Genomic DNA, 25,664 nt, shown 5'->3' on the forward strand with positions numbered 1-25,664 from the left:
ATGTAGAAAGATACAAAAATGCTTTATTACCCCATTACAAAAAAAGAGTAGCAACGTTTCGGTCAAATTGACCTTCCTCAAGCTACTGTTTGACTGGTCTTCCACATTTCTCAAGTGAGGCATTGCATTGCAAGGTGACATTGCGGAAAAGATGGTGATGTTGCAATCGCTAAGCTTCACAGATTTTTTTTTTCTTTCTCTTTGCAGGAAGTGTTGAATAACTCTGAGCATCATGCAGTCCTGTTTCTGTCTAACCTTGTTGAAGGAACCTACACCTTTCACTTGAAGGTGACGGATGCCAAAGGGGAGAGTGCTGATGACAGGGCTACTATAGAAGTGAAGCCGGGTGAGTGATGTCCTGAGACTATGAATAAAAACTATATAATAATATCTTTAAAATCCTGGTCCTGACAGTCATTGTTTTATGAGTGGGTCTTATTTTTTCTACAGCTTTCTGTGCTGGCCGTTACCAAGCTTTAATCTGAAAGAAGACAGGATGAAAACTTCTGTCTGTAACGCAGCAATATACAATGTGTTTGGAAAGTCTTCAGACCCTTTCCTGTTTTTTTTCTTTTTTAATGTTGTGGGCTTGTGCAAATTTAAAAGAAAAATCAAGTTTATAACAATGTTATAAATTTTTGTAAATTTAAAAAAAATTAAATCTATCCTTTTGCATTGACAAAAGTATTCAGACCCTTTGGTACGACCCTTGAACTTTAGCTCTGGGGCTTCCAATTTCTCTGCTTATCTTTTGAGATATTTGTAAACCTTGATTGGAGTCCACCTGTGGTAACTTCAGTTTATTGGACATAAATTTAAGGACAAACCCCTGTCTATATACATTGTCACAGCTCATAATGCATATCAGAGCCCAAGCCAAGCCAGGAAAAAACTGGCTGTAGAGTTGAGAGACAGGATTGTGTAGAGGCACAGATCTGGAGAAGGCTACAAAAAAATTTCTGCTGCATTGAAAGTTTCCAAGAGTACAGCAGCCTCCATAATTCTTACATGGAAGAAGTTTGGAACAACCAGGACTCATCCTAGAGCTGGCTGACCCACCGAACTAAGTAGAACCCAATGGTGTTTCTGGCTGGGCTCCATAGATCCTGTGTGCAGATAGGAGAAACTTCTTGAATCTCAACCATCACTGCAGCACTCTATGATTCTGGGCTTTATGGTAGAGTGATGCTTCCCCTCAGTAAAATACACATGAAAGCACACCTGGAGTTTGTCAAAAAAGCACCTAAAGGACTTTCATACTGTGAGAAAGAAGATTCTCTTGTCTGATGAAGCCAAGATTGAACTTTTTGGCCTCAATTCTAAACGTTATGTCTGGAGAAAACCAGGCAATGCTTATTACCTGCCCAATACCATCAGCATACAGTTAAGCACAGTGGTGGAAACCTCATGCTTTTGGGGGTAATTTTTAGTGGATGGGACAGGGGAAACTGGTCAGGATTGATGGAAAGCCAAATGGTGCAAAGTACAGACATCTTCTTAATTAAAAACTGATCCAGAGCGCAAGGGACCTCAGACTGGGCAGAAGGTTCACCTTCCAACAAGACAATAACCCTAAGCACACAGCCAAGACAACACAGGAGTGGCCTAGGGACAACTATGTGAATGTCTTTGAGCGGCTTAGACAGAGCCCTGACTCTAACCCAAACAAAAATTTCTGAAGAAGCCTGAAAATGGTTCTCCACCGATAGTCCCTATCCAACCTGACAGAGCGTGAGAGGATCTGCAGAGAAGAATGGCAGAAAATCCCCAAATCCAGGTGTGCAAACCTTGTGGAATCAACTGGAGGCTTCGACTAAGCACAGAGTACAGGGTGTGAATAGTTATGTCAGTCAAAAATCTTTATAAATTTGGAAAAAAATGAAAAACTAAGATTTTGAAGATTCTGTTTTCACGATCTCATTTTGGGGTACTGAGTGCAAAATGATGGGGGAAAACTTGAATTTTGTTTTTAATTTGCACAAGGCCACAACTTAACAAAATGTAAAAAAGTGTAAGGGTCTAAAGACTTTCCAAATACATTGTAAAGCTACATTACGTCCCCCTAATTTCAGTTCTATTTACTAATAATCGCAACATGATCTGTTCCAATGGTCTTCAGTTAATGATTCATTGCCATAACTAAAATTAGCTGGACATGCTAATAATTCTATATATATGATTTTTTTTTACAGTAAGTGTACATTCTGAATACAGTTTTTTGTTCCCTAACTGCACTGCACACTAGTCATAGAAAAGGAGTAGAATTCAGAATTTTACTTTGGATGTAGCTTTAAATTGTGAAATGCAACAATGTGCAGAGTTTCTTTACCTAACTTTTTCAACTCATTTTATTGAAGAATTGTTTACAGACTTATCAATGAAAGTAACAATAAAAAAACGATTGCGTTGTCCATACATTTTTAGCAATAGCATAGCAGACAGAGAATTGCATATACCGTATATACTGGCGTATAAGATGACTTTTGAACCCCGAAAAATCTGCTCTGAAGTCGGGGGTCGTCTTATACACCGGTAATACAAAAAAAATACAGTGGAACAAAAAAAAAAATCATTACTCACCTCCCCCGGCGTTCTGCGGCGCTGCTGCAGGCTGTCACACCCTCCTGGTCCCCGGGAGAGCATTGCTTTCTGGACGCAGGGCTTGAAATCCCCGCCTCCAGAAAGCTAATACTGTGATTGGCTAACACACACTGTCAGCCAATCACAGCCATTCAATGACATCATTGAATGGCTGTGATTGGCTGAAGGCACGTGTGTTTTCTGGAGGCGGGGATTTCAAGCCCTGCGTCCAGAAAGCAATGCTCTGCCGGGGACCAGGAGGGAGCGACATCCTGCAGCAGCGCCGCAGAACGCCGGGGGAGGTGAGTAATGATTTTTTGTTTTGCTCCACTGTATTCCCGGCGTATAAGGTGACAGTTGGGGGGGTCGTCTTATATGCCCCGTCACCTTATACGCCGCAATATACGGTACATCAAGGCACATAATTTCAGGCTTTAGTGTTAGAAATGCTACCCATGTACTGTATATTAAAGAGAATCAAGGGAGTTGAGCACCAACCGCCCCATATCTTCATAACTTTTCAGAGGCAGCCCCTATACACTTTCATGGTCCATTTTAACTTGAAATCAAGTTCAACATCAAATGTCACAGACAGCTGGTCCTGTGGCACATGCACTGTACTGGAAAATCCAGCCAATCAGCATGGAAATTTCACTAGCAAAACCCCTGTATTACTGAAGTGCATGTACGGATTGTCTGTCTTGTAGTGCCTCTCTATAGTACACTGGATATATGTTGGACCCTGTCCTCCACATAGAAAGTGATTTACATCTTTCAGGAGCTATTTCTAAAGGCCTATTTAGACAGGACGATTGTCCTCCAGCTGCCCCGCTGTAAGCCAGCGGTACTCGCTCCCGTGCAGCAGTACGATATCGCATATGTGCAGGAACAATTGTCGGGCATCATTTGCCCGACATTCGTCCTGTCTAAATGGGCGTTAACTGTTATATGTCAGAACTTGCTTTTTGGAGACTATGGAACCAGTTACAAGTCTTCCATAGATCTATAGTTTGTTGGTACAGTAATTTCCACTTAAAATGGTTGTTCCAGAATAAATTAATATTGTAAATTGAGGGACCGCTTTATTATTATTACACCATTATTATTTTGTAGTAGTTTTCCTCTAGTTCCAACTTGGAATTTGCTTTTATTCTTAAGACCTCATGAAGAGTAACCTGGTGGAGATGATTCTGGACGTGAGTGTCAGCGAGCTAACTGAAAGACAGAAGGGGATGTTCATGCGCCAGATTGGGGTTCTTCTAGGGGTTTTAGATTCCGACATCACTGTGCAGAAGATCCAGCAGTATACAGAAAAAAGGTATATCCTGCTTCCTTTCCACTTTTATTGTGGGATATTTGGTGTTTATGTAAAAAATTATTTGGGAAGCCATATTTTACATGAAACTGGGGTGATTAGACTACTTCACTCCTAACACAATGGCACATCGATAAGACAGATTAAGACAGAATTCTTGTGTAGTTGCATTGAAAAATTTATGAAGTCTATTAAAAAGTATTTGGAAAGAGAGTGTAAATTTACTAATGAAATGCAGACTGAATAATGACAAATACAACATGATGCTCCTTGGGGAATATGGCAACATACAATAGAAGTTCATGTGAGTGCACATGTTTTTGCCATCAAAAAGTGCTCTTGAAAGATCCCAGAAAGCGCCTATACTCATTGATACAGAGATACAAGGGCCGGTACCAGCACCAATTTCCAGCAGCTTGCAGAATAGCAAAATGCTATATGGGAGGAGATTGCAGAGGTGCACAATACTGATGTACAGCCCCTTAAATAGTGAGGTATTAGTTGAAATTTTAGCTAAAATACTAAAGTTTGCAACCCATGTCAAGTGTCCTCCTGTCCTCAATTGCTCTTGGTAGAATTAATTATGTTGAATCATAAATTATCCAGCATCCTTAATGACTAGCTGATAGAATCTGGGATCTCTGGATTCAAAACCACTAATAAGTTGTCAGTTGTGAGGTTAGGTTTCTTCTGTCCATGTCTGATATTGTAGCACAGTCCCTTTTACTTCAAAGAGGCAGAGCTGCGATATTAGACACAACCCATGGAAAAGAGTTGCACGGTTTCTGAAAGGAAGCATTCATATTTTTGTGACCTTATAGGAAGGTACTGATATGGAAGATTGCCTAACGGCACACTTGTTTCTTGCCTTATTCAGTTGTGCAATTTAGTTTGGTTATGAATTCAAGGTATAAGCAGGAATTTGGCAAGCATGTTTATTTCCACAGCAAAATACACTAAAAAGTAAAAGGGGCACATTAATGAATGCTGTTCTACAAAACTAGTCTTTCTCGTTGGTATCATTAGGAGACACAGCTTTGACCATTGGCATAGCTACTGCCATTAGGTGGCGGACATAAAGTAGAAAAAAGTGTTGACTCCTCCTGCTTGGCTGTATGCCCCCTGCAGGCACCAAGTTTAATCAATTTTAGCTTAGTGTCCATAGAAGGCAGACCTATTTTCTCACCGGTCTTTAAGCGTCATCTGGACTTGGGGAATAACAGGGAGGCAGGACTCTCCATGTTACCTCACTGAGGCGGGTGAAGATAGCAGAGCTAACCATTCTGTTGTCTGCCCAACCTACAAAGAAAAGCAGACACATTTAAGCCTTAACTTGTACATAGCTCACCAGCCATAGTGTTCATTCTTTTTTAACACCGGAGTACTCCCATGCTCTGACATCCAAGGCGATTCTGCATAAGTTGGACTATATGTCTAGTGCACCTTTTTAGGATATATCTGACTGTGGCGACTCCATATTACAGGGCTTCTCCCGTGGCAGGCCACAAAAGAGAGGTAGGCGTTCTCGCACAAGATGGTCATTCTCGTTTCCCGCATATGCATCCTCTAAAAGGTCTCAGAGAAATCTCCCCTCCGTTGGCATGAGGCTTTTCGGCACCAGACTGGACAAGATCATCTCTGATGGCACCGGTGGTAAAGGTTCCTATCTACCACAGAATAGGCTGGCAGGAGTTACTCAGAGGAAAATATCTCTGTTTCATTCTTTTTTGCTCACTCCCTAGTCCCCGGGCCTCAGCAGAAGAGCATCACATAGCCTAAAATGAGGGCCCTCTTTCAAGCCCAAAACCTGGCATCCACGACCACAGCTCTCAAGGTCGCCCTCTACTATACCCTCCTCTTGATAGGTGGTCCCCCTCCGATATATCCAGGGTTTGGGGGCGACTTTCTTGGTCAGGGAGACCTGCCATGCCAATGTCTCAGACGCCTGGGTTCAATAGGTTGTCTCTTTGGGCTATGCTATAGAATTCTCCACCCAACCTCCCAATCGCTTCTTATGCTCTAAGCTACCGAGATCTCTTCCAAGGGCCAAGGCCTTAGCTTGGGCGATACGCAGTCTGTCTTCCTGGCAATTTCATACAACTCTGGACACTTTAAAATAGAGAAAGTCTAGCATTGGGTTAAAAGTTTTCAGTCTTTAATAAATGATCCAGGAAGACATAAAGGAACAAAGGACATCTGCCGTCTTACATGTTTTAGACAAACATGTTGCCCTTAATCCTAAGGTCTATACAAGCTTTTAAGGCTGGACTTTCTCCATATTTGTGTTCATCAGTTCTGGTTTCCAGCCAGCCCTTGTCTGGGAGCGTCTGCAGAGGAGCTGGTTTCTGGTTTGCATTACTCTGGATACTTTGTCTAGATACGGTTGGATCTTCATCCACACTAAGTCCTTCCTCTTTCCCTTGCAATGTCCAAATTTTCTGGGCCTCTCCTTCAACATGGCTCGAGTCCGTATACTGATGCTACCAGAGGGATACTGCTTCACCTCCAGAAGCAGGTACGCTGTCTGACCACCCCCGGCAGACTGCTCTGGAATGTTCCACAGTCAAACTGATTATGGACTGGTATCTAAAGCTGGTCATAGTTAACAATCCAAAGTGGTTTTATGGTCATTAACTATAAGTTTTGTCTATGCTGTGGTCCCATGAAGTGTTCGCCATCTAGGTGCTGTGCACCTGAATGGCTGCTAGCTACAGCTCACTAATGGGCTGTTTATGCTTAGTATCTGTGTGGTTTGCCTAAAACTACACATCCATTAGCCTTGAATAGTCAGTAATCACTTAAATCATTAGTGAGCTGAAGCTACTGTAACTGAATCTTACAGCCATGCGGCAAACGCTTTGTGGGGTCATACCTTAAAAATTGTTTCCAGCTAACCCGCATAGTGCACATCATGAAAAAAAAATACAAAAAACATGATGAAATTAGCTAGTATTGCCTATCTCACCTCATAAAAAACAGAATTGAAAGTGATCAAAATATTGCATGGATCAACAAATGGTACCATTAACCCTTTCCAGTCCACTGTCTGACCTCTGAAGACATTATGATTAAAGGCTGTACAGCTCCGATTTTGGAAGACCCCCGTCAAGGTTCTCTTCCTGCATATTGCCAGCCTCTCTGCTGTCGGAGCCTATCCAATGTGTCACCTCATGCAGTACTGGCTTTAGAAAGCATTTAGCGCCATTGTATAACAGCAGAAAAAGAGTAAGTCCCCCTAGGAAAACCAGGATACAAATTGGATTGGAAAGGCTTAAAAAGTGCAACTTACCCCGCAAAATAAAAACCCTTTCACAGCACTGTTAACAAAAAAAGAAAAATGTTAGGGGGTCTTTGAATGCAGCGATAAACAAAAAATACATTTAAAAAAATTTAAAGTTACTAAAAAAAAAGCCTATATAAATTTAGTATTGGCAGTACCACACTGTATAATTAATTTAAAATATTATTTATGCTACACAGAGAACACTGTTAAAAATAAGAAGCATGCCAGAATTGCAGATTTTGTTGGTCCTGCCTCTATCTTAGGACTCATGTCCAGAGGCGCATTTTCATTGTGTGAGAAATAGATTGCAACCTGCTCTGTTTCTCGGTGTACCACGCACCGTCAGCTCTATACTTTTGTATACATGCAATGCTGTTCATACGCAATAGATTGAATACGAGCAGCGCTTCATACGCAACCCCGCTATGAAACCGAGCGGGGAATTTAAAAAAAAAAAAGACAGTCACACTGCGCATGGCCACTAGCTTGAGATACACGGTCATGCAAAGTACACTTGCTGCCCATACGCAGTCTTTGCCAGATGGGTAAAACGCCCGTGGAAATAAGTCCTTGTAGAGCTCTGTCGATGGAAAAATAAAAATGATATGTCTCCTGAAATACGGCAACACAAAAGCAGATCTTTAAAAAAAAATAAAAAAAAGGTGTTTTTTATGTACAAAAATAGCAAAACATAAAAAACTGTATAAAATTGGTATCACCAAAATGATGCTGACCCAGAGAATAATGTTATCACGCTACTTATTATTATGCAGATTGAACGCCGTGAATATGAAATCCGAAACACAAATGGCAGAATTCCCCCCTCCCCCCCGATAACCCTAAAAAAATTAGTTTTTAGTTGTTTGTTAAGGCGCAAATGGGCTTCGTCACTTGGGGATTAAGTTTACACGGTGTGACCATTAGACAGTATTTGTGAATCTGCCCGAATGTTTGTGTTCTTTCTTTTAGCACTTTGTACTTTTTACCATCACTGTAATAAATCTCATACTGTTTGGATTTTGACATTTTGATTTCTCATTTGGCATTATTCTTTATATACTTTTCAGCACTAAAGTGGTTTTCTATGTCAAGAATCAGCCCCCTCACTTGGTGATGAAAGGATACCAGGTTGCCTGTGCGCTTCGCAATGAGCTACGGAAGCAGCAAAATGATTTCCTTATCTTTAAAGCTCTTGAGATTGATACATTCAGTAAGTGAGCACTTGACTCTTTTTAAACATTATGGGGCTGTTTTCACGTTTGCTCATTCACCAGTTTATACAGACAGATAAATCGTTTACATTTTGTCTGTTTGATCATTCAGTTGTTCACATTCTCTGTACCAGTAAATGTGAATGACTGAACCATTACGGTTTACACGCAGTGAGTTGTGAACCAGTGAACAATGATTTGTATGCTTGAAGAAAATTAACGAAGAACAAGAAGAGAACAAATTTATCATTCGTCTTCAATCGTTGGCTGTGTTTACACTGCAGGATTGTTCAAATTCACATGATCCAATGATTCTTTTGAACGACCATTATTACGCTCCCTTAGGCCTCATGTCCATGGGCGGGTCGGATTCCGTATGCAGGTGACCACAGCAGAATCCCACCCTGCCCGTATCAGAGGACACATATTTACCTGTGCAGGAATGTGTTGATGCTTAGTATAGCAGCACAGTAGATCTCATTTTACTATGTGCCTGGTAAGAAGTGTGGCTTCCTTACGGCATCATAATTACAGAGTGATGAAAAGCCCTCCAGTTCATGCATGCAAAATGTAACAGCCCAGCCATCTGAATAGGTAGGAATCTAATCACATCAAATCCAATATCTACAAGTTGGAGCAGTAATTTTTATTCAGTAGTCACTAGAGATGAGCGAGTATACTCGCTAAAGGCAATTGCTCGAGCGAGCATTGCCTTTGGCGAGTACCTGCCTGCTCGAGACTGAAGGTTCGGGTGCCGGCGCAGGGGAGCGGTGAGTAGCGGCTGTCAGCAGGAGGGAGCGGGGGGAGAGAGGGAGAGAGAGATCTCCCCTCCATTCCTCCCCGCAGCTCCGTGCCCACCGCCGGCACCCGAACCTTCAGTCTCGAGCGGGCAGGTATTCGCCAAAGGCAATGCTCGCTCGAGCAATTGCCTTTAGCGAGTATACTCGCTCATCTCTAGTAGTCACATAATGAAAGGGTCTCTTCGTAGAGTAAAAGCTTTTAGCTTGTTTTCAGCAGCAGCACAACCACCATCTTGACAGAAAATAGTTATACACTTTTTAACAACTGGTTATTTATTTGCAGTGGTTCAGTTTGTCTTTTTTTCATTAGTTATTATATTGATGTATATCCTAAAGGTTGATACACGGCTGATTGTAGATGGAGAATCCTTGACATCAGCAATTTTCTTCAGCAATCTAAAGCAGTTTTGGCAGTATGCTATAGTGTGTTTTTGTTGTTGTATACACGTTGCAGCTGTGTTTTATACATAAACTATCTTTCCATTTTAGCATGTCAGTTAAATTGTTCTATGCATGGGCACTGTAATTCTGTCACCAAACGCTGTGTCTGTGACCCCTTCTGGATGGAGAACTTCATACGTCGTCAGTTTGGTGATGCTGAGAGCAACTGTGGTAAGTTTCTTTTTTACATTTGTATACCAAAATCATTTTGCTGGGACTTTGATTGCCAATAGCTAGAATTATGTGAAGAAATAAAATATCTATACTAGCTACTATTCCTTTCCTTTTTCTTCCCTGCACTCTTAAGTCTCTCTTCTCCATAGTCTGCAGTGATCACTAACTTCCCCTTATACAGTTCCACTGCTGATGGGTTCTCAAGCAGTTTGTGATTTCTGTTATCCTGTTAGTTAGACCCATGAACTAGTCTATATACATATAGGTAAAGGTAAAAGGCCTCACTGACTGACTGACTCGCCACTAATTCTCTAACTTTCCGGTGTCGTACAAACATGAAATTTGGCAGAAGCATTCTTTAGGTCCTAACTAGGAAAAGTAAAGGGGTCACAACTCGATTATTCAGTGCTAATTACAAAAGTAAGTGCACTCTTATGTACTCTTAGGTAATTTACAAGAAGTCCCAGGAACGCTCGCCTTCCTGCAGTTCCAGGAGAGGCTTATTGAACACCTTCTGTTTTGACACCGCCGCACCTCAGCAAGCTTACAAAGCCTCACAGAGCGCCACTTTTTACACCCTATCCCTGCCACTGAGGTCAAGAAATGCCCCCTAAAAAAACATGGGAGGAGGGGGGATATTCGATTTTATTGCCCCATGTGCCCATCTCAAGTGGGCCTCTGTAATTACCCCTGTTTTCAGACATATCACACAGTTTATATTATTACTTTTGTCCAAGATTTAGGGAACGCCAAAAAAGGGCGCGGAGGTGGGATGGGGGGGGCATATTTAGGAAGTCAAAGGCCAGAAAGCCAGAGGAGTTTCTCCATTACAGGCCTATCCATGTGTCCAGTAAGCAGACTGGAGCTACAGTAGTATGTTTCTGAACACTCGACAAACAGGAGGATCCATTTTGGGGTGAAAGTCTTCATTTATATGTGTGCTGTACAAATAAACTGTTTTTAAAATGACACGATTGCCAAAAAAAATAACAATCATATTTTTTTCCTTCTGCTTTGCTTAGATTCATTCAAAAACTGTGGGGTCAAAATACGCAGTAGACCCCTAGATAAATTCGTTAAGGGGTCTATTTTTTTAAATGGTGTCATTTGTGGGGGTTCTCCATAGTTTTGGTCGCTCATGAGCTCTACAAATATGCAATAGGGCCAAAAACACCTTCAAGCATAATGTCTGTTCTGAAAGTCACCGGCTGCTCCTTTCAGTTTGGGCCCCATTGTGCATACAGATATAAGATTAGGGCCACAATGGGTATGTTTCTGAACACAGGACAAACAGGTATCCATTACGGCGTGCAAATCCTTATTTTCATGCACACTATAAAAAAATACCTGTCTTTAAAATGACATATTTGGAAAGATATGGAATTTTATTTTTTCTCCTCTAAATTGCATTATCTCCTGGAAAAAAGGCGTTCAAAATACTCCTGACCCCCCTCAGTGAATACACTAAAATGTGTATTTTTTAAAATTGGGGTCATTTGTGGTGGTATTTATCATTGTGACATCTATGAGCCTTTGCAATGTTAGCTTGGTGCAGGAAAACAAAGTGTTCCTCAAAATGTTAATTGCTTCCAGAATAAAGTAAACAGATGGAAATATATATTTTATCAAAAATGTCTGCAGTATGTTTGCACATATTTGACATATTGCAGTTGAAAATACGAAAAAATTTTGGGGCTTTTAATAAATATACACGTATTCTATCGTACTTCATATAGGTAGTAAAAATAGACAAATATGTTGCTAAAGAGCAATGTCAGAATCACTTGGATATGCAAAAGCTTTACTGAGTTATTTTATGTTAAAGTGATACATGACAGATTTCTAAAATTTGGCTCCATCACTAAGGCGCGAACAGGCTTGGTCACTAAGGGGTTAATAGCTATTTAAACCTATTGGCTGATAAACATTTATCACTTATCCAAAGGTTAGGTGATGAGTGAATGATTGCTGGCAGTGTGACCACTGGGACCCCCACCTATCACAACAGGGTTCTGAGTTTCTTGTGTAAATGTAGCTGTGAGCACACATGTGCTCTACTTCTCCATTCATTGTCTATGGGACTGACAGAGATAGTTGAGTGTTGTACTCCATCTCCATCAGTCCCATACACTGTAGCTAGGTGATAAGTGCTGTTTATGGGCCAACCCCCTTGATACGCAGTTCATAATGTCTTAATGCTAGAATTACAACTGTCTTTTTCTATTTCCTTGCAGATTGGAGTGTACTGTATGTGATCATCACAAGCTTCCTGTGTGTGGTGGCTTTGGGACTACTAGTCTGGTGCACAATCTGTTGCTGTAGAAGGCAAGTGATGGCTCCATTTGCCCATTACTTTTGTTAATATACTGTCATTCAGTGTTAACGAGAAAATATTTACTTTAGTGTGTAATTTACTGAATGGAACCACTGTTTAGTCTGGGTTTATGAATCCGGAGGGCCGTCTGCAGGCGGCCATACACATTACATGATAGATGATTGAACAACTGTTGATCGTTTGGGAGACACAGCCATGTACATTGTAGTCCATATTGGCTACCACAGCTGTTCAGACTGGCCGCACATGTTCAATGACACTGGCTATGGATGAACAATCTTTAAGGGAACATTCTGCCAAAGAAAAATCATTAATGATTGAAAGACAGACAAAAAATGTTTTTTGAACACCGATTACTGTTTTCCAGACGATGGCCGTCTGTTTTTGGTCCGTCAGAATGATCATTTATTGTTAAATTTCACCAATCGTTTTGGTTGAAATCTTCCATTTTAATACGTATACGCACCTTAACTCAATGAATGCTAGTTGTATGTGTGTATCTTAGGAAGAGCTATAAATCATTGAGCGAGACAATCCTCATAAGGGTCACACAGTTTCTTCTTTTTTGTTTTTGAAGATGTGATGCAGGCTCCTCCTTGTTTACAGCATTTCTCTGCAGCCTGCGCCATAGCCCTTGTTCTGTCAGTTCTTCTAGATGCTTCTGCATGCAGTGGTTGGTAGCAGACATTTTACTGTATGAGGATGATATCTGCCATTACACATCTGGGACCTACAACCAACACGTTCCAATACCAATATACAAGCAGGGAGACTCCTAGTGGAGAACACCGTATATAACATATCATTACATCCTTTCTCTTTAATTTCATGTAACTATTAAATTAGCAGAAGACAGAATGGTGTGACTATGGCAAAGTCACAACACCTCTACACGTGCTATACAGATATGTTATTAATACTAATAAACTAAAATGTTATATAGCGATAATGAACTAATGTAGTTTATTTATTTGTTATGTTTACAGGAAAAAGGGAAAGCCAAAACGAAAGAGTAGATATAAAATGCTGGAGGCTACAGATGACCAAGAAAGCATGGAGCTGAAATCAAACATGAAAGCTGGTAATTATATAATTGGAAGATAATAGAGATTCTACGTGAGGTTTCACCTTTGGGAGCTATTTTGATGATAAGGAATTGTATTATGAGCAGTTGCCCAAATTCCACCCATTAGGAGCCGGAGCAGTCAGAGAGATAGGGAAGGTGACTTGTATTCTGTTAATGAGAAGAACAGGGAGACAGATAGACTTGCTGTCAGCAAATTGTTGAGGAACTGTTGCTCTACTGGCTGAAGTTCGGAGAAATCGGTACTGTAAGCTAATGCTTGTGCAAAAGTGGTAAAACAAAAACAATATAAATTTGGTAACACCATAATAGCACTGGCACACAGAATAAGGGTAACATGTCATACCACATGGTGAATGCTGTGAAAATGAAACCAATTGCAGAGCTTATTTCCTTCTATTCCCCTCCCCACATCCCTCCAAAAATAAAATCAATATATTATAATAGAGTTATAACATTCTGGAAAAAAACAAGTCCTTATATAGGTGCATTGCCAAGGAAAATGTAAAAGTTGGGGCTCTCAGACTTCTGTGACGCAAAGACTAAAAATTGCTCTGTTCTAAAGAGGTTAGAAAATCACTCGCTCCTCATGTATTTGCCTGATAAAGGAGTACTTTCAACAAGGGTGAGTCTTCACTTTGAAGGGTTGTTTTTTTTTTTTTAATACTCTATTATATTTCTACCACAAATAGTCTTTCATAAGTGGCGCTATAGGAAATCACTTGCCTTTGAAGCCATGTTTTCGATTGTTCATGCAACATGTCTCTTCCCAAGTACAGTCTACGATAAAATGACTGTTGCCTGGCCCAGCTTAGCATGCTATGAATGCGCCTGGCGTCATGGACTCCCACAAATACTATTTTAAGCCACGTATCAATGAGCTAGCAGAAATCAGCTGAAAGTGAAGTAACTTTAAAGTTCTTTCACAGATGGTGGTTTTGCTGCAGATGCCATTTTCTCACTTGGAGCATTGATGAAATAGTACTGGGATATGCCATCAATTTCTGATTGATGGAGATATGACCACTGAGATATGACCCATCATCTGGACTGGGTGAAAACGTGTATCTGGGTAAAGAACTTGCTCAGAGTAAGGAAGCAGAGGGTGGTAATAAATGGTTCGTACTCTGATTGGGCCACCGTCGCTAGTCGGTAACAAGAGGGCATCCGCTACGTTTAGAAGAAAGCAGGTTTCATCACCAACACAGAAGGGGGTTCTTTACTGTAAGAGCAGTGAGACTGTGGAGCTCTCTGCCTGAGGACATGGTGCTGGCAAAATCCATAGAGGAGTTTAAGAGGGGACTAGATTCCTTTCTAGAGCGCTATGATATTACAGGATATAGACATTAGGTGAGCAGCAGGTTTGTAGTTCCGGGTCTTGGAGTCAGGTAGGAACTATCAAAGGTTGATCCAGGGATTATTCTGATTGACATTATGGAGTCAGGAAGGAATTTTCCCCCAAATAGGCTAATTGGCTTCTGCCTCTTGGGGTTTTTGCCTTCCTCTGGATCAACTAGAGGGTGGAAATAGGCTGAACTAGATGGACATTGTCTTCATTCAACCTAACATACTATGTTACTATGCTTGAACTAGCAAAGTGACATACCATCTTAACTCTGCATGGCTTTTAGCAGCTATATATTCTGCCAAATATACTTTTAAAGTCTGTGAAAAAAAGCTGAGTGGCGTCGACTGCAGCCATTGGGTTTTCATAGACTCCTAGAATGGTAGAGTTTGAGGGGACCTCGAGGGTCATGGGGTCCAACCCCCTGCTCAGTGCAGGATTCACTAAATCATCACAGACAGATATTTGTCCAGCCTTTGTTTGAACACTTCCATTGCAGGGGAACTCGCCACCTCCTGTGGTAACCTGTTCCACTCATTGATCACCCTCACTGTCAGAAACCTTTCCCTAATATCTAATCTGTGTCTCCTCCCTTTCAGTTTCATCCCATTGCTTTTAGTCTTTCCTTGTACAACTGATAATAGGGCTGATCCCTCTGCACTGTGACAGCCCTTCAGATATTTGTAGACAGCTATTGAGTCTCTCAGCCTTCTTTTTTGCAAGCTAAACATTCCCAGATCCTTTAACCGTTCCTTATAGGACATGATCTGCAGACCGCTCACCATCTTGGTAACTCTTCTCTGAACTTGCTCCAGTTTCTCTGTCTTTTTTTAAAGTGGGATGCCCAGAACTGGACACAGTATTCCAAATGAGGTCTGACAAAGGGAGAGTTGAGGGTGATAATGACCTCACGTGATCTAGACTCTATGCTTCTCTTAATACATCCCAGAATTGTGTTTGCCTTTTTGCCTGCTGCATCACATTGTTCACTCATGTTCAGTCTATGATCTATTAGTATACCCCAGTCTTTTTCACATGTGCTGCTGCTTAGCCCAATTCCTCCCATTCTGTATGTGCTTTTTTTAATTTTTCTTGCCCAGATGTAGGACTTTGCATTTCTCCTTGTTAAATACCATTCTGTTAGTCGCCGCCCACAGTACAAGCTTTTCTAGATCTTTTTGAATACTCTATCTTCCCTAGAGTTAGCAATCACTCCTAGCTTTGTGTTGTTGGCAAATTTGATCAGTTTCCCATCATTTCCCTCCTCCAGACCATTTATAAAAATGTTGAACAACACTGGGCCTAGGTCAGAGCCTTGTGGTACCCCACTTCATACATTCTTCCACTTTGTGTTTTGACCACATCGTCACAGTGGTCGGACAGTAATATGCCATAAATGCCTTACGTGATATGACACCTCTAAGTTATTACAAATTCCAGATTGAGACATCTAGTAATACAGAAAATATAAAGCTTTTGATCACTTGTTGCTGTTCCAATAATGTTATTCTAGTGAATTCACGTGTGTATTTAGGGGCTTCCTGCTTCTATATTCGGCTTTTAAAGTAATATATGTTGCAATGACATGTATTTGAATATTCTCTTCTTTCTATTAGGTGTCAAATTGAAATCTCCAGCCCAGAATACAAGTTTGATGCATTCAGAATCCGAGCTGGACAGCGACGACAATGCTTACACGTGGTCTGATCGTGAGAAAGGCAAACTCCTCAGGCCTCAGAACGGTTCCTTACGTAATGGACAAGCCTCTCACAAAAACAAAAACCAAAGAGAGGAGTTGTTATAGCATAGACTCTTTTGACACTGGAATTAATTTTACATTTCGCAGGATAGTGCCAGTTGTCCCACTGTCCTCTTCACTACTGCTGGTTTACGCTGTGGACAAAGCTGCTACCTTGAACTGCTTTTAAAGAAATGGATATTTTAGTAGAAATATCAACTCCTTTGCTCTTCTCGGAGCTCTGAGGCTGGACATACTTGAAGTGGAATTTTTCTTTGGGAATACTACTGGATTTATGCTAATAGGTTTTTTTAACTCTGTAATTTAATGTTTGTTCTGCACAGTTTCTTGGGTGAACAACCCCCAAGAGTGAGCCACACTATTCAATGTAATCAAGTATAAATGCACTACTGCGCCACGTTCTCACTGGCAATGAAGGATAAATGTGAATAGCACTGGGCATATTCTACAGCCCAACCTCTCTTCCTTTTCTTACAGGCTAAAACAAAACATCTTGCTTGTTCATTTTATAACTTACTTTTCTAGAAAAGTTATTTTGGCTCTTGTGTTTTCACTGTTCTGAACCATCGGTGAATCTGAAGGAAATACACTGGGAAAACGGACTTGGTTTATTGAGACAAAATAACCTTATAACACTGGATGAAGTTCAATAAAGTCAAAAGATGAGTGACATGCTTTATTTCTGTTCTAATAAATGCTTAACAGCAAACCCACCTATTTCAGTGCTGTAGGCAGTCACTAGATCACATGCGTCAAACTCAAGGCCCCCAGGCTGAATTTGGGCAACCATGTCATTTTATGTGGCTCACGATGAGATCTGGACACAAAAGGATCCGCTGTCCTTTTTATCCAGAGGACGTAGCTAGCACTTGGCAGAGGGTAGGGCGCCAGCACAGGCGCAGGTACCATGTTTGATTCTGAGCTCTGGCACTCACCTCTCTGTTCAGCAGCTCATAGGTGGTTGCGCAGGTCTGCCACCCCTACCCAGCACTCCAGTTACCCTCCAAGGTAGGAAGCTTGATGCTTAACATCATCATAGTGCATAGAGCTCCATAGCTATTTTAAAGAGTAGTTAGTTAGGCATCATTCACACGGGTGTATGCAGTTTCAGTCCGTGAATTAAGTAGCGTTTTCACAGGCCGAAGATGTGCATATTTACTGCATCACTTTGGCCTTCTTGCATTTTTCTTTTGCACACATATTCACTGCGTTTTTCTTGGTTGCCAAAAAAGAAAAAACACAAGAAGTTCCCATTAATTTCTCCTGCTTTCATGCATAAATATACACTGAACATGCATGTATAATCATTTACTGCATGTTTACATAATCCCATAGACATCAATGGGCAATTTTGGTCCGTAATATGGTGTGATTTTATTTTTTTTTTTCACTTACATAAAATTCAATGCAAATCAATGCTGTTTAAGCTGTCTGTATTAGGTGCGTGAAAAATATGTGCCACTTCCCCCGATGGCCTGCACCCTTGCCTGGTGCATTGCCCTGATGCCACTACCGTCCCCTGATAGTACCACGGATACATTACAGTCAGATCCCCCAGCTCCCTCCTAGCATGGGTAGAGTCACAAGCAGAGGTGCGAGACCTCCAAAACTATCTAACCATAGGCCTGGTGACAGCGGAACCTGGCTGACTAACATCACAGGTACAATCACTAGCTATGTCCCAGTGCTGCCATTTACTGCTCCCTGCGCTCTCATCCCTCCCGCTACATCCCTGCACACAACTGTTGCAGTGGACTACCCGAGGCTCCTGCTACTTACCACTTTGCTCTACTGTACTGTACTGTATCCGGGTCCTTGGATCCTCAGTCTGTCAGCTCCTGCCATTGGGCGCTTTCCTGGGACTCAGAGCCCTCCTCTGGTGAGATTAAACTTTATAGGCTTCCACCTGAGCCCCGAACTCCTGTAGCAGCCATCTTGGGAGAGGCGCTCTTAGCTGGGATCTTCTGACAGGGTTGTTGTTGCCCTCCCTGCAGCGCTGGTACTTCTCTGGTGGAGGCAGTGCATCTGAGCCTCTGGCAGCTGATCCTCCTGTATCTGCGGCCATCTGTGGAGTGCTGGGTGGTGCCCTATTCTCCTCATCCTCTCCTCTGCCACTTACATGGTGGCTCACAGAACCTATTCCTTAAAGAAACTCTCTCAGGGCTGTGTAACTCTATAGCCTGTGTAAGGAGCAGTGGCTCACTGTCACCACCAAGTGGACATTTCTAGTTCTGCAGCAAATCTAGCTCACAGGATTTCTGACACATCTGATATCCCTATTCTCTAGTGGATGTGGAGTGACATGATCTGGCCTTTGGCCTGTCTACTGATGTGTTAAATGTAGAACTTTTTATTGTGATATTAAATAAGCTCCATCCTGCCATTACACTTGCTCCTATTTCTGTGCTCCTCTAACCAGTGTGTATTTTTTATGTCGATATGCCCCCTACAAAGCTGCAGCAATTTGCACGGTCCTGTGCCAGGGCCGACACTCAGCCTATTGCTGCCAGTGAGTCTCAGGGGTCCCCTTATGCGTCTGTCTGCTACACCTTCTGCAGCTAGTCCAACCATTTAAGGATGTCATCAAAGCCATAGTAGAATCACGATCCGTGCTTAATGAATAGATCAATGCCTTGCAGTCTGACTTTATGCTACGTGCGGATGTCCAGTCACTGTGCAAATGCACTACTGCAGTGAAAACTCATGTCTCACCTAGAGGATGCAGTCACGCAACTTAGAGCTCAGGTACAAGTCCTTGACTCACCTCTACTGCACAACAAAGGAAATTAGATGACCTGAAGAATCGCTCGTGCAGGTATAATATTAGTAGAGCTGCTGGAGGGGGCTGAGGGGAGAAGCCCCTGTGAATATCTTGAATTTCTTCTTAAGGAGAGCTACGGATCAGATTCCTTCTCACCCCTATTCTGCATGGATCGTACCCATCGCCAGCCTGAGCTACGCCACTAGGGGCCACTCCACACATATTCATATCTAAACTATTGACCTATTCGACTTGGAAAATAGAAGGGTCCATACTAATATTCCAAGTCAGATATAAGTACATGATAATAAATACAGCCCTAATTCCCCCACCCATCCCTTCACTCCCCCTATGTGTTTACGCCCCTCTTTCCTCGTCTCCTTCTAATCTATTTTTTGCCTTTGGTCCTTGGCTGTTACCACTATTTTACTAGGGGTTAAGGTAATTGAAGAAATTGAAATTTGAGCCATATTTTCAAAACTGATTATATAACTATTATTCTTCAAGGTACTTTCAGCTTCTCACGCTAGGTAATCTTTACCTGCCCCCCCCCCCCCCCCCCCCATCCTGCTGATCTCCAGGTTCTCCATGATGTGATAACCCCGGTAGTCTTCCTTGAACCGGTACCAGTGGTAATGATGGGTGACTTTAGCCTCACCATGGACCCAGTATGTGCCCGCCTTACGCTAGCAAATCCCTCAGTTTCCCCTTTACCAGGATGGGCCTCTTATTTGTTACAAGAGATGTGGCATGTAAGACACTCGCATGATACCGCCTATTACTGTCTTTCCATTTCCTTGCCTTCTTTAGTATTAATCTACGTTTTGGCTCCCTAAGGTATTTATTGTCATGTATAGGTATTTTGGATCACTTGCAACTCTAATTGGTCCTTCATTTTGGGGTGAAAGGAAGTTGTACTCTGTGGCTGGATCAACATATGAGTACGCTGTGCAGGAGGCAGAGATGTATTGGGAGGCCAATCAAGAGTCAGTCTCTGAGTCCATTATATGGCAGGCCTTTAATGGAGGGTTGTTTACTTCTTTTATATCTGAGCACTGGAGATCTCTACAAAGTGTCCAGTTCGCTCTAGAGTGCTGCCTTTCAGAGGTAGAGGCTAAAGGTCCATTTACACAAACATATATCTTTCAAAAGATTGAAAAATCAGCGATCGCTTTTGCATAAAAGTACTAATAAGTACTAATAGCAAGTAGTACTTAGCTTCATTTGCATGCAAATAAGCTTCTGGGAGCTGTTACAGAACTCCGCAGGAGGTCTGAGCTCTGTAATTAGCTGTATTGTTCAGCCATGTGCTCCCCTTGGAGAATTCAGCACCATGGACAGTAGACACAGCTGTGGTCCTGCTAATCAGCTGTTCTGTCTGCCAGAACTGAGAACAGCTGTAACAATGTTATCGGCTGTTATCAGTTCTCCACTGGCAGAGCGCAGTCAGCTGTTCTGCTGAAAGAGGGTTTTCAAGCAGAACTGATAAGTCGTTCAGCAGAAAACTTAAAGATGGGCACATTTAGACACAAAGATTATCGCTGAAAAGGCTTTTGAGCGATAATCGTTGTGTCTAAATGTGGCTTAACTACACATTAAGCCCATCTCCAGATACTTAAGGTGCATTTAGACACAAAGATGATCACTCAAAGATGGCTTTTGAGTGATCATTTTGCATAATCTACTAATTGGTACTAATGGCTTTTAGTACCAATTAGTAGCGTGTGAGCCGTTGGGAGCTGAATTTATTCAGAGGACCGCCAGCTGTCCTCTGAATAAATTCACTTTGTTCTGCCATGCTGATTACAGCTAAGACAATGTGATCAGCAGCCCCCGGGTGGAACACAGCGTGCAGTTCTTATCAGCTGTTCTGCTGAATGATGGATTTCAAGCCGAACTGAAGTCCATCGGTTAGCAGAAAATTGAAAGATGGGCACATTTGCACACAACGATTATCGCTCAATAGATGGCTTTTGAGCGATAATCGTTGCATCTAAATGGCCCTTACTTCCGTCCTCTGTTGCAATGGGAATATAAACTACTGCTCATTGAATGCAGAAAAACTCCTTTACACTCAGCATCAAATCTTTGGCCAAGGGAATAAAAATGGTCCTGTGCTTGCATATTTGGCCAGGGAAGATGGCACATTGCTCTCAATTGTAGCGATCTGCAGTACCAGTGACACCATAGTGAATGATCTAGAGTTGCTTAATCAGGCATTCACCTCCTTCTATGCCGAGTTGTATGCTTCTAGTCTGGATTGCTCAGAACAACGAAAGGCTTATTTATTGCTATTTCTTTCCCAAAACTATCCAAGGATAGTGCAATCTATTTAGGTGGGGGGCTTTGTGAGGAAGCGATAGCTGCCCTTCAGCCCTTTCCCTATAGGAAGTCTCTCAGCTCTGAAAGATTTCCCATTGAGTGGTATAAAAAGAATTTGGAATTCTTGGCACCCACACTTCTTGTGCTTTACAATTCCATTTTGCAGCCAAAATTCACCATCAACATCATGCAAGAGGCTCTGATATTTCTCATTCCTAAACTCAGAAAGGACCTAATACACTTGTTCCTACTGCCCCATTTTCCTTCTTGATAATGATGTTAAATTATTGGCCAAAATCTTAATTAATTCTGTCCTTAAAGAAATTCTACACACTGACCAATCTGGCTTTATGCCTGATAAAAGTACAGATATGAATGTTGAGCATCTTTTTCCCAATCTCACACATGTGCAGTCTAACAGTGGGAAGCGAGCTCTTGTGTTCATTGACCTAAAGCCTTTGATTCACTGGAGTAGAAGTACTTGTGGGTGGTGAGGGCCCGACTTGGGTTTAGGCCTGTCTTCATAAAGTGGGTGCAGATTCTCTATAGCTTTCTGGTAGCTAGTGCTAACACTCCGCATGATTCTTTCTGATTAGCGATACATGGCAGGGCTGCCCCCCTGTCCCCAGCTCTTTTCACTGTAGATATGAAGCCTCTCACAATTGAAGTGCATGCGTCCTCCACAGGGGTTGGGTTTAAACTGAATAATTATGAAGCATTGCGTTGTATGCTGATGACACTCCTTTTTCTGCAGGACCCAGAGGACATACAGGACTTCAGTATAGTCCATTTTTCATGCTTTTTTTTTGGCCTTTAGGGTGCATGATTATCGCATATTATGTGTGCGCTGTACGCCCGTGTGATACTCGGTAATTTGCAGGCAATCAATTACACTGCCTTACTCAGTTCCACTTACATTAGCATGTCAGAATTGTGTAGTACGTGAGTGCACAAAAGAATGCAGCATGCTCTATTTTGCAGCGTACATACGCACGTGAGAGCCCATTGTTCTTTATAGGCACATATATATGCGCGTCCATAAGCAATTACGTGCTCTGCAACAGAAAATATTAGCAAAAGAAAGAAAAAACTGTTTGAATGTGCAAGACACCATGCGTAAGATATGCTGTTAGATGCAGTAAAATTTTTCGCTGCCATACGTACAAGTGTGCCAGGTCACTGCTGGAGCCACAGCTGTAAAACACAGCATTTTACAGCCGTATGAGCCCGGCCCTACTCTCGGATTATAGTTCGGATAAGACCTATCTCTTGGCAGTCAAACCACCGGTGGCTTTGCTCTTTATAACAGCCTTGTTGAATTGGGTGGATGGGACAACTTATTTGGATATACAGGTAGCGAGACACTATTAACGTGCAGAGTATTAAGGCAGCAGAAATGCAGTCCTAAGCTCTCGCTCACAACCTGAAGGTTGCTGGTTCGATCCAAGCTTGGTTCAGGTAGCTGGCTCAAGGTTTACTCAGCCTTCTAAGATCAGTAAAATGAGTACGCAGCTTGCTGGGGGAGTAAAAGTTAACTAACATTGGCAAACCACCCCGCAAAAACAGTCTGCCAAGAAAACGTCACAATATGACGTCCCCCTAGGAGTCAGTCATGACTCAGTGCTTGCACCAGGGGACTTTACCTTACCTATATTTATACACAGAATTTACCACAGCCCCGCTTGCTTACATGCTATGGGTCTGGCTCCCACTGTTATGTGGCGAGATGCTCTTGCATTTATTGAATCTCATGAATTATGCATACCAAGCAGATATGATGGAGAATGTGGCAACCCGCAACCTATACAGCGCTGAGCCAATCAGGGGACAGGTCTGACTCACACCCCCTTCACACCCACTGCAGTACGGCCGCACGGAACTCCGGCTGCCGGGAGCAGGTGAGTATGTATACATTTTTTATTTTAACACTTTTCTGGATGAATTGCAGGGAAGGGCTTATATATTTAAGCCCTTCCCGACAATTCATCCTGCGCTCGCCGGCAGCCCATTGCTTTCAATGGAGGCGGCTGTATTGCCGGCTCCATTGAATTCAATAGGCAAACATCGTTCTTCTCTGCCACAGCTGTTACAGCTGTGGCAGAGAAGATTGATTTGTCTTCTATATGTTCTCAATGGGGTCGGCGCTGCTGCCGCCGGCCCCATTGAGCGCATATAGAGAAGAGAACAGGAATCGCAGATCGCAGATAGGTGCGATCTGCGATTTCTGTTCTATAATTTATCGGACGAGCGCATAAAAAGCGCTCATGTGTCCGATACCATTGCAAAGCAATGGTTTTATAAAATCACCGGACGCATGCGCATGCGCAAATCGCGGCAAAAAACGCCCGTCTGACTAAGGCCTTATACTTTACAGTGTCTATAGACTTCTATGGGGCATATCTATGCCAAAAGTGCTTTTGGAATACATCTGGCAGTTTTCTGGTTGGTTGCAGGATCCTGACCAAATGCATTCTACATTTTTTGGCATAATTTGGCATCTACGTTCTTTTGGCATATGTTCAGCTATTATAGTATTAGGGTACTTGAGCATGTACAATGGGATTTTTTCCTAGAATACACTCAAACTATACTACTGTTGGCTCAGAAAAATTAACACACAGACAGTGTTTGTGAATTATTTCTTCATTGGAAAAATCTGATGTAAAATATGTGGCAGTAATCCAAGGATGACCCTAGGACAGGCTGGTTGAGGTGCCCTAAAAGATGCATCTGGAAAAACACACACAATTTTGCCAAGGTTTTCAAAGTGGTTGCGGAAAAAACTGCAACCTTGGCAAAAAGAGGAGTTTTCTGGAACCCACATCCTGTGGTAACCATCATCATAGCTGTGAGCAAATCAGGTTGTGGTGCAGCAGTGGCTCAGAAATATTTTTAGGGCACTTGGAACAAGGAAGTTCAAAATCAAACCTCAAACTTCTGAGAATTGAAGACAGTCCTGGAATCCCTAAAAGTAGCAAAACAACTAATTAAAGTTCTCTCATTTAATATTGTATTTAGACAATATAACTACAGTTGTCCATCTAAGACATCAAGGAAGAACCAGAAAAAGAAATCATCTAGTTCTATCCAAGGAAATATTTTGCTGGGCAGAATCTCATCTGCTTTTGCTAGCAGCATTACATCGTACAAAGGTACAAGCAATATACAAGCAGACTATCTGAGCAGGTAAATAGTACATATGGGAGAATGGTGTCTAAACGATGCAGTGTTTCATCAAATCATACAAAAGTTATCTCAGGACCCCGAGAGGTAGACCTGTTTGTGACACAAAGGAATGCAAAAACTTTTTTTTCTTCCCTAAATCGTTAGGAAAACTCTCTAGAAGTAGATACCTTGTGTCACAGATGGACTTTCCGGCTAGCCAATGCATTTCCACCTCTGCCTCTACTTTTAAGGATTCTACAAAAGGTAAATTCAGAAAAAGTGAAGCTGATTCTTATAGCACCTTGGTGGCCAAAGAGGAGCTGGTTCAGCCTGTTAAGCAACCTGAACCAGATATACCGAATTTATTATTTCAGGGGCCTATTCTACACCCAAACCCTCAGAGACTTTGTCTTAGGCTGGGGTCATACGGGACCGAAATCCCGCGAAATGACAGCAAGAGAAATGTAGCTTCGAAAACCGCGGCCTTTGCCGCGGATTTTGCAGCGGCTTTGTCGCCTGCATTCTGCTGCAGACATCTCTCCCCATAAAAAAGAGAGCAGCCACCGCGGAAACGGAGAAAGAATTCACATGTCGCGTCTTTGAATTCCCTGCGGCATGTCAATTTCAGCACCGCTTGGCCACAATGGATCGACTGCAGCGTTTGGACGAGATTTTTGCAAATCTCATCGACTTTGCTGGCAAATCCCCTAATAAAAAGCTGCATGTTGGAATTTCCATGCAGAAAGTCTGCATGGAAATTCTGCGGTAATTACGCCCCATGTGAACCCAGCCCTATGGTCTGGTTTATAACAAGATATGGAAAAGCTTTTGGAACTTGGTCTGCATGAAGTCCTCCAGACCCATTACAACATGACATCAGCAAAATCCTTAGTTTGCTTCAAAGTAGATTGGAGAAGGGACAGAAACCCAGTACACTGATAGTTCAGGTTTTGACCCTGAGTGTTTGGCCGAAAGCACACGGGCAGATTTTTGCTGCAGATTTCGCAGCGGGTGTCTCCTCGTGGGATCCACAGCAATTTCCGACCATAGTATGCAATGTAAAAGTGATTCTTCCACGCACACGGTCGG

General features: G+C 42.2%; 1 protein-coding gene across 3 annotated transcripts in view; it reads left to right on the forward strand.

Annotated features, from left to right (window-relative positions):
- The window catches only part of KIAA0319L (KIAA0319 like), an 89,856-nt gene extending 72,859 nt beyond the window's left edge, over nucleotides 1-16,997 (forward strand). For all 3 annotated transcript variants that reach the window (XM_066575000.1, XM_066575001.1, XM_066575002.1), the window contains exons 16-22: nucleotides 208-346; nucleotides 3,739-3,898; nucleotides 8,246-8,388; nucleotides 9,679-9,801; nucleotides 12,039-12,129; nucleotides 13,126-13,220; nucleotides 16,185-16,997. In XM_066575000.1, coding sequence (XP_066431097.1) covers nucleotides 208-346; nucleotides 3,739-3,898; nucleotides 8,246-8,388; nucleotides 9,679-9,801; nucleotides 12,039-12,129; nucleotides 13,126-13,220; nucleotides 16,185-16,372 — 939 coding nt within the window. In that variant the 3' untranslated portion in view covers nucleotides 16,373-16,997. The remainder of the gene's footprint in view (nucleotides 1-207; nucleotides 347-3,738; nucleotides 3,899-8,245; nucleotides 8,389-9,678; nucleotides 9,802-12,038; nucleotides 12,130-13,125; nucleotides 13,221-16,184) is intronic.
- The last annotated feature ends 8,667 nt before the right edge of the window (nucleotides 16,998-25,664 follow it).

This window comes from Eleutherodactylus coqui, chromosome 1 (assembly GCF_035609145.1).
Source record: "Eleutherodactylus coqui strain aEleCoq1 chromosome 1, aEleCoq1.hap1, whole genome shotgun sequence".
Taxonomy (NCBI): Eukaryota; Metazoa; Chordata; class Amphibia; order Anura; family Eleutherodactylidae; genus Eleutherodactylus; species Eleutherodactylus coqui.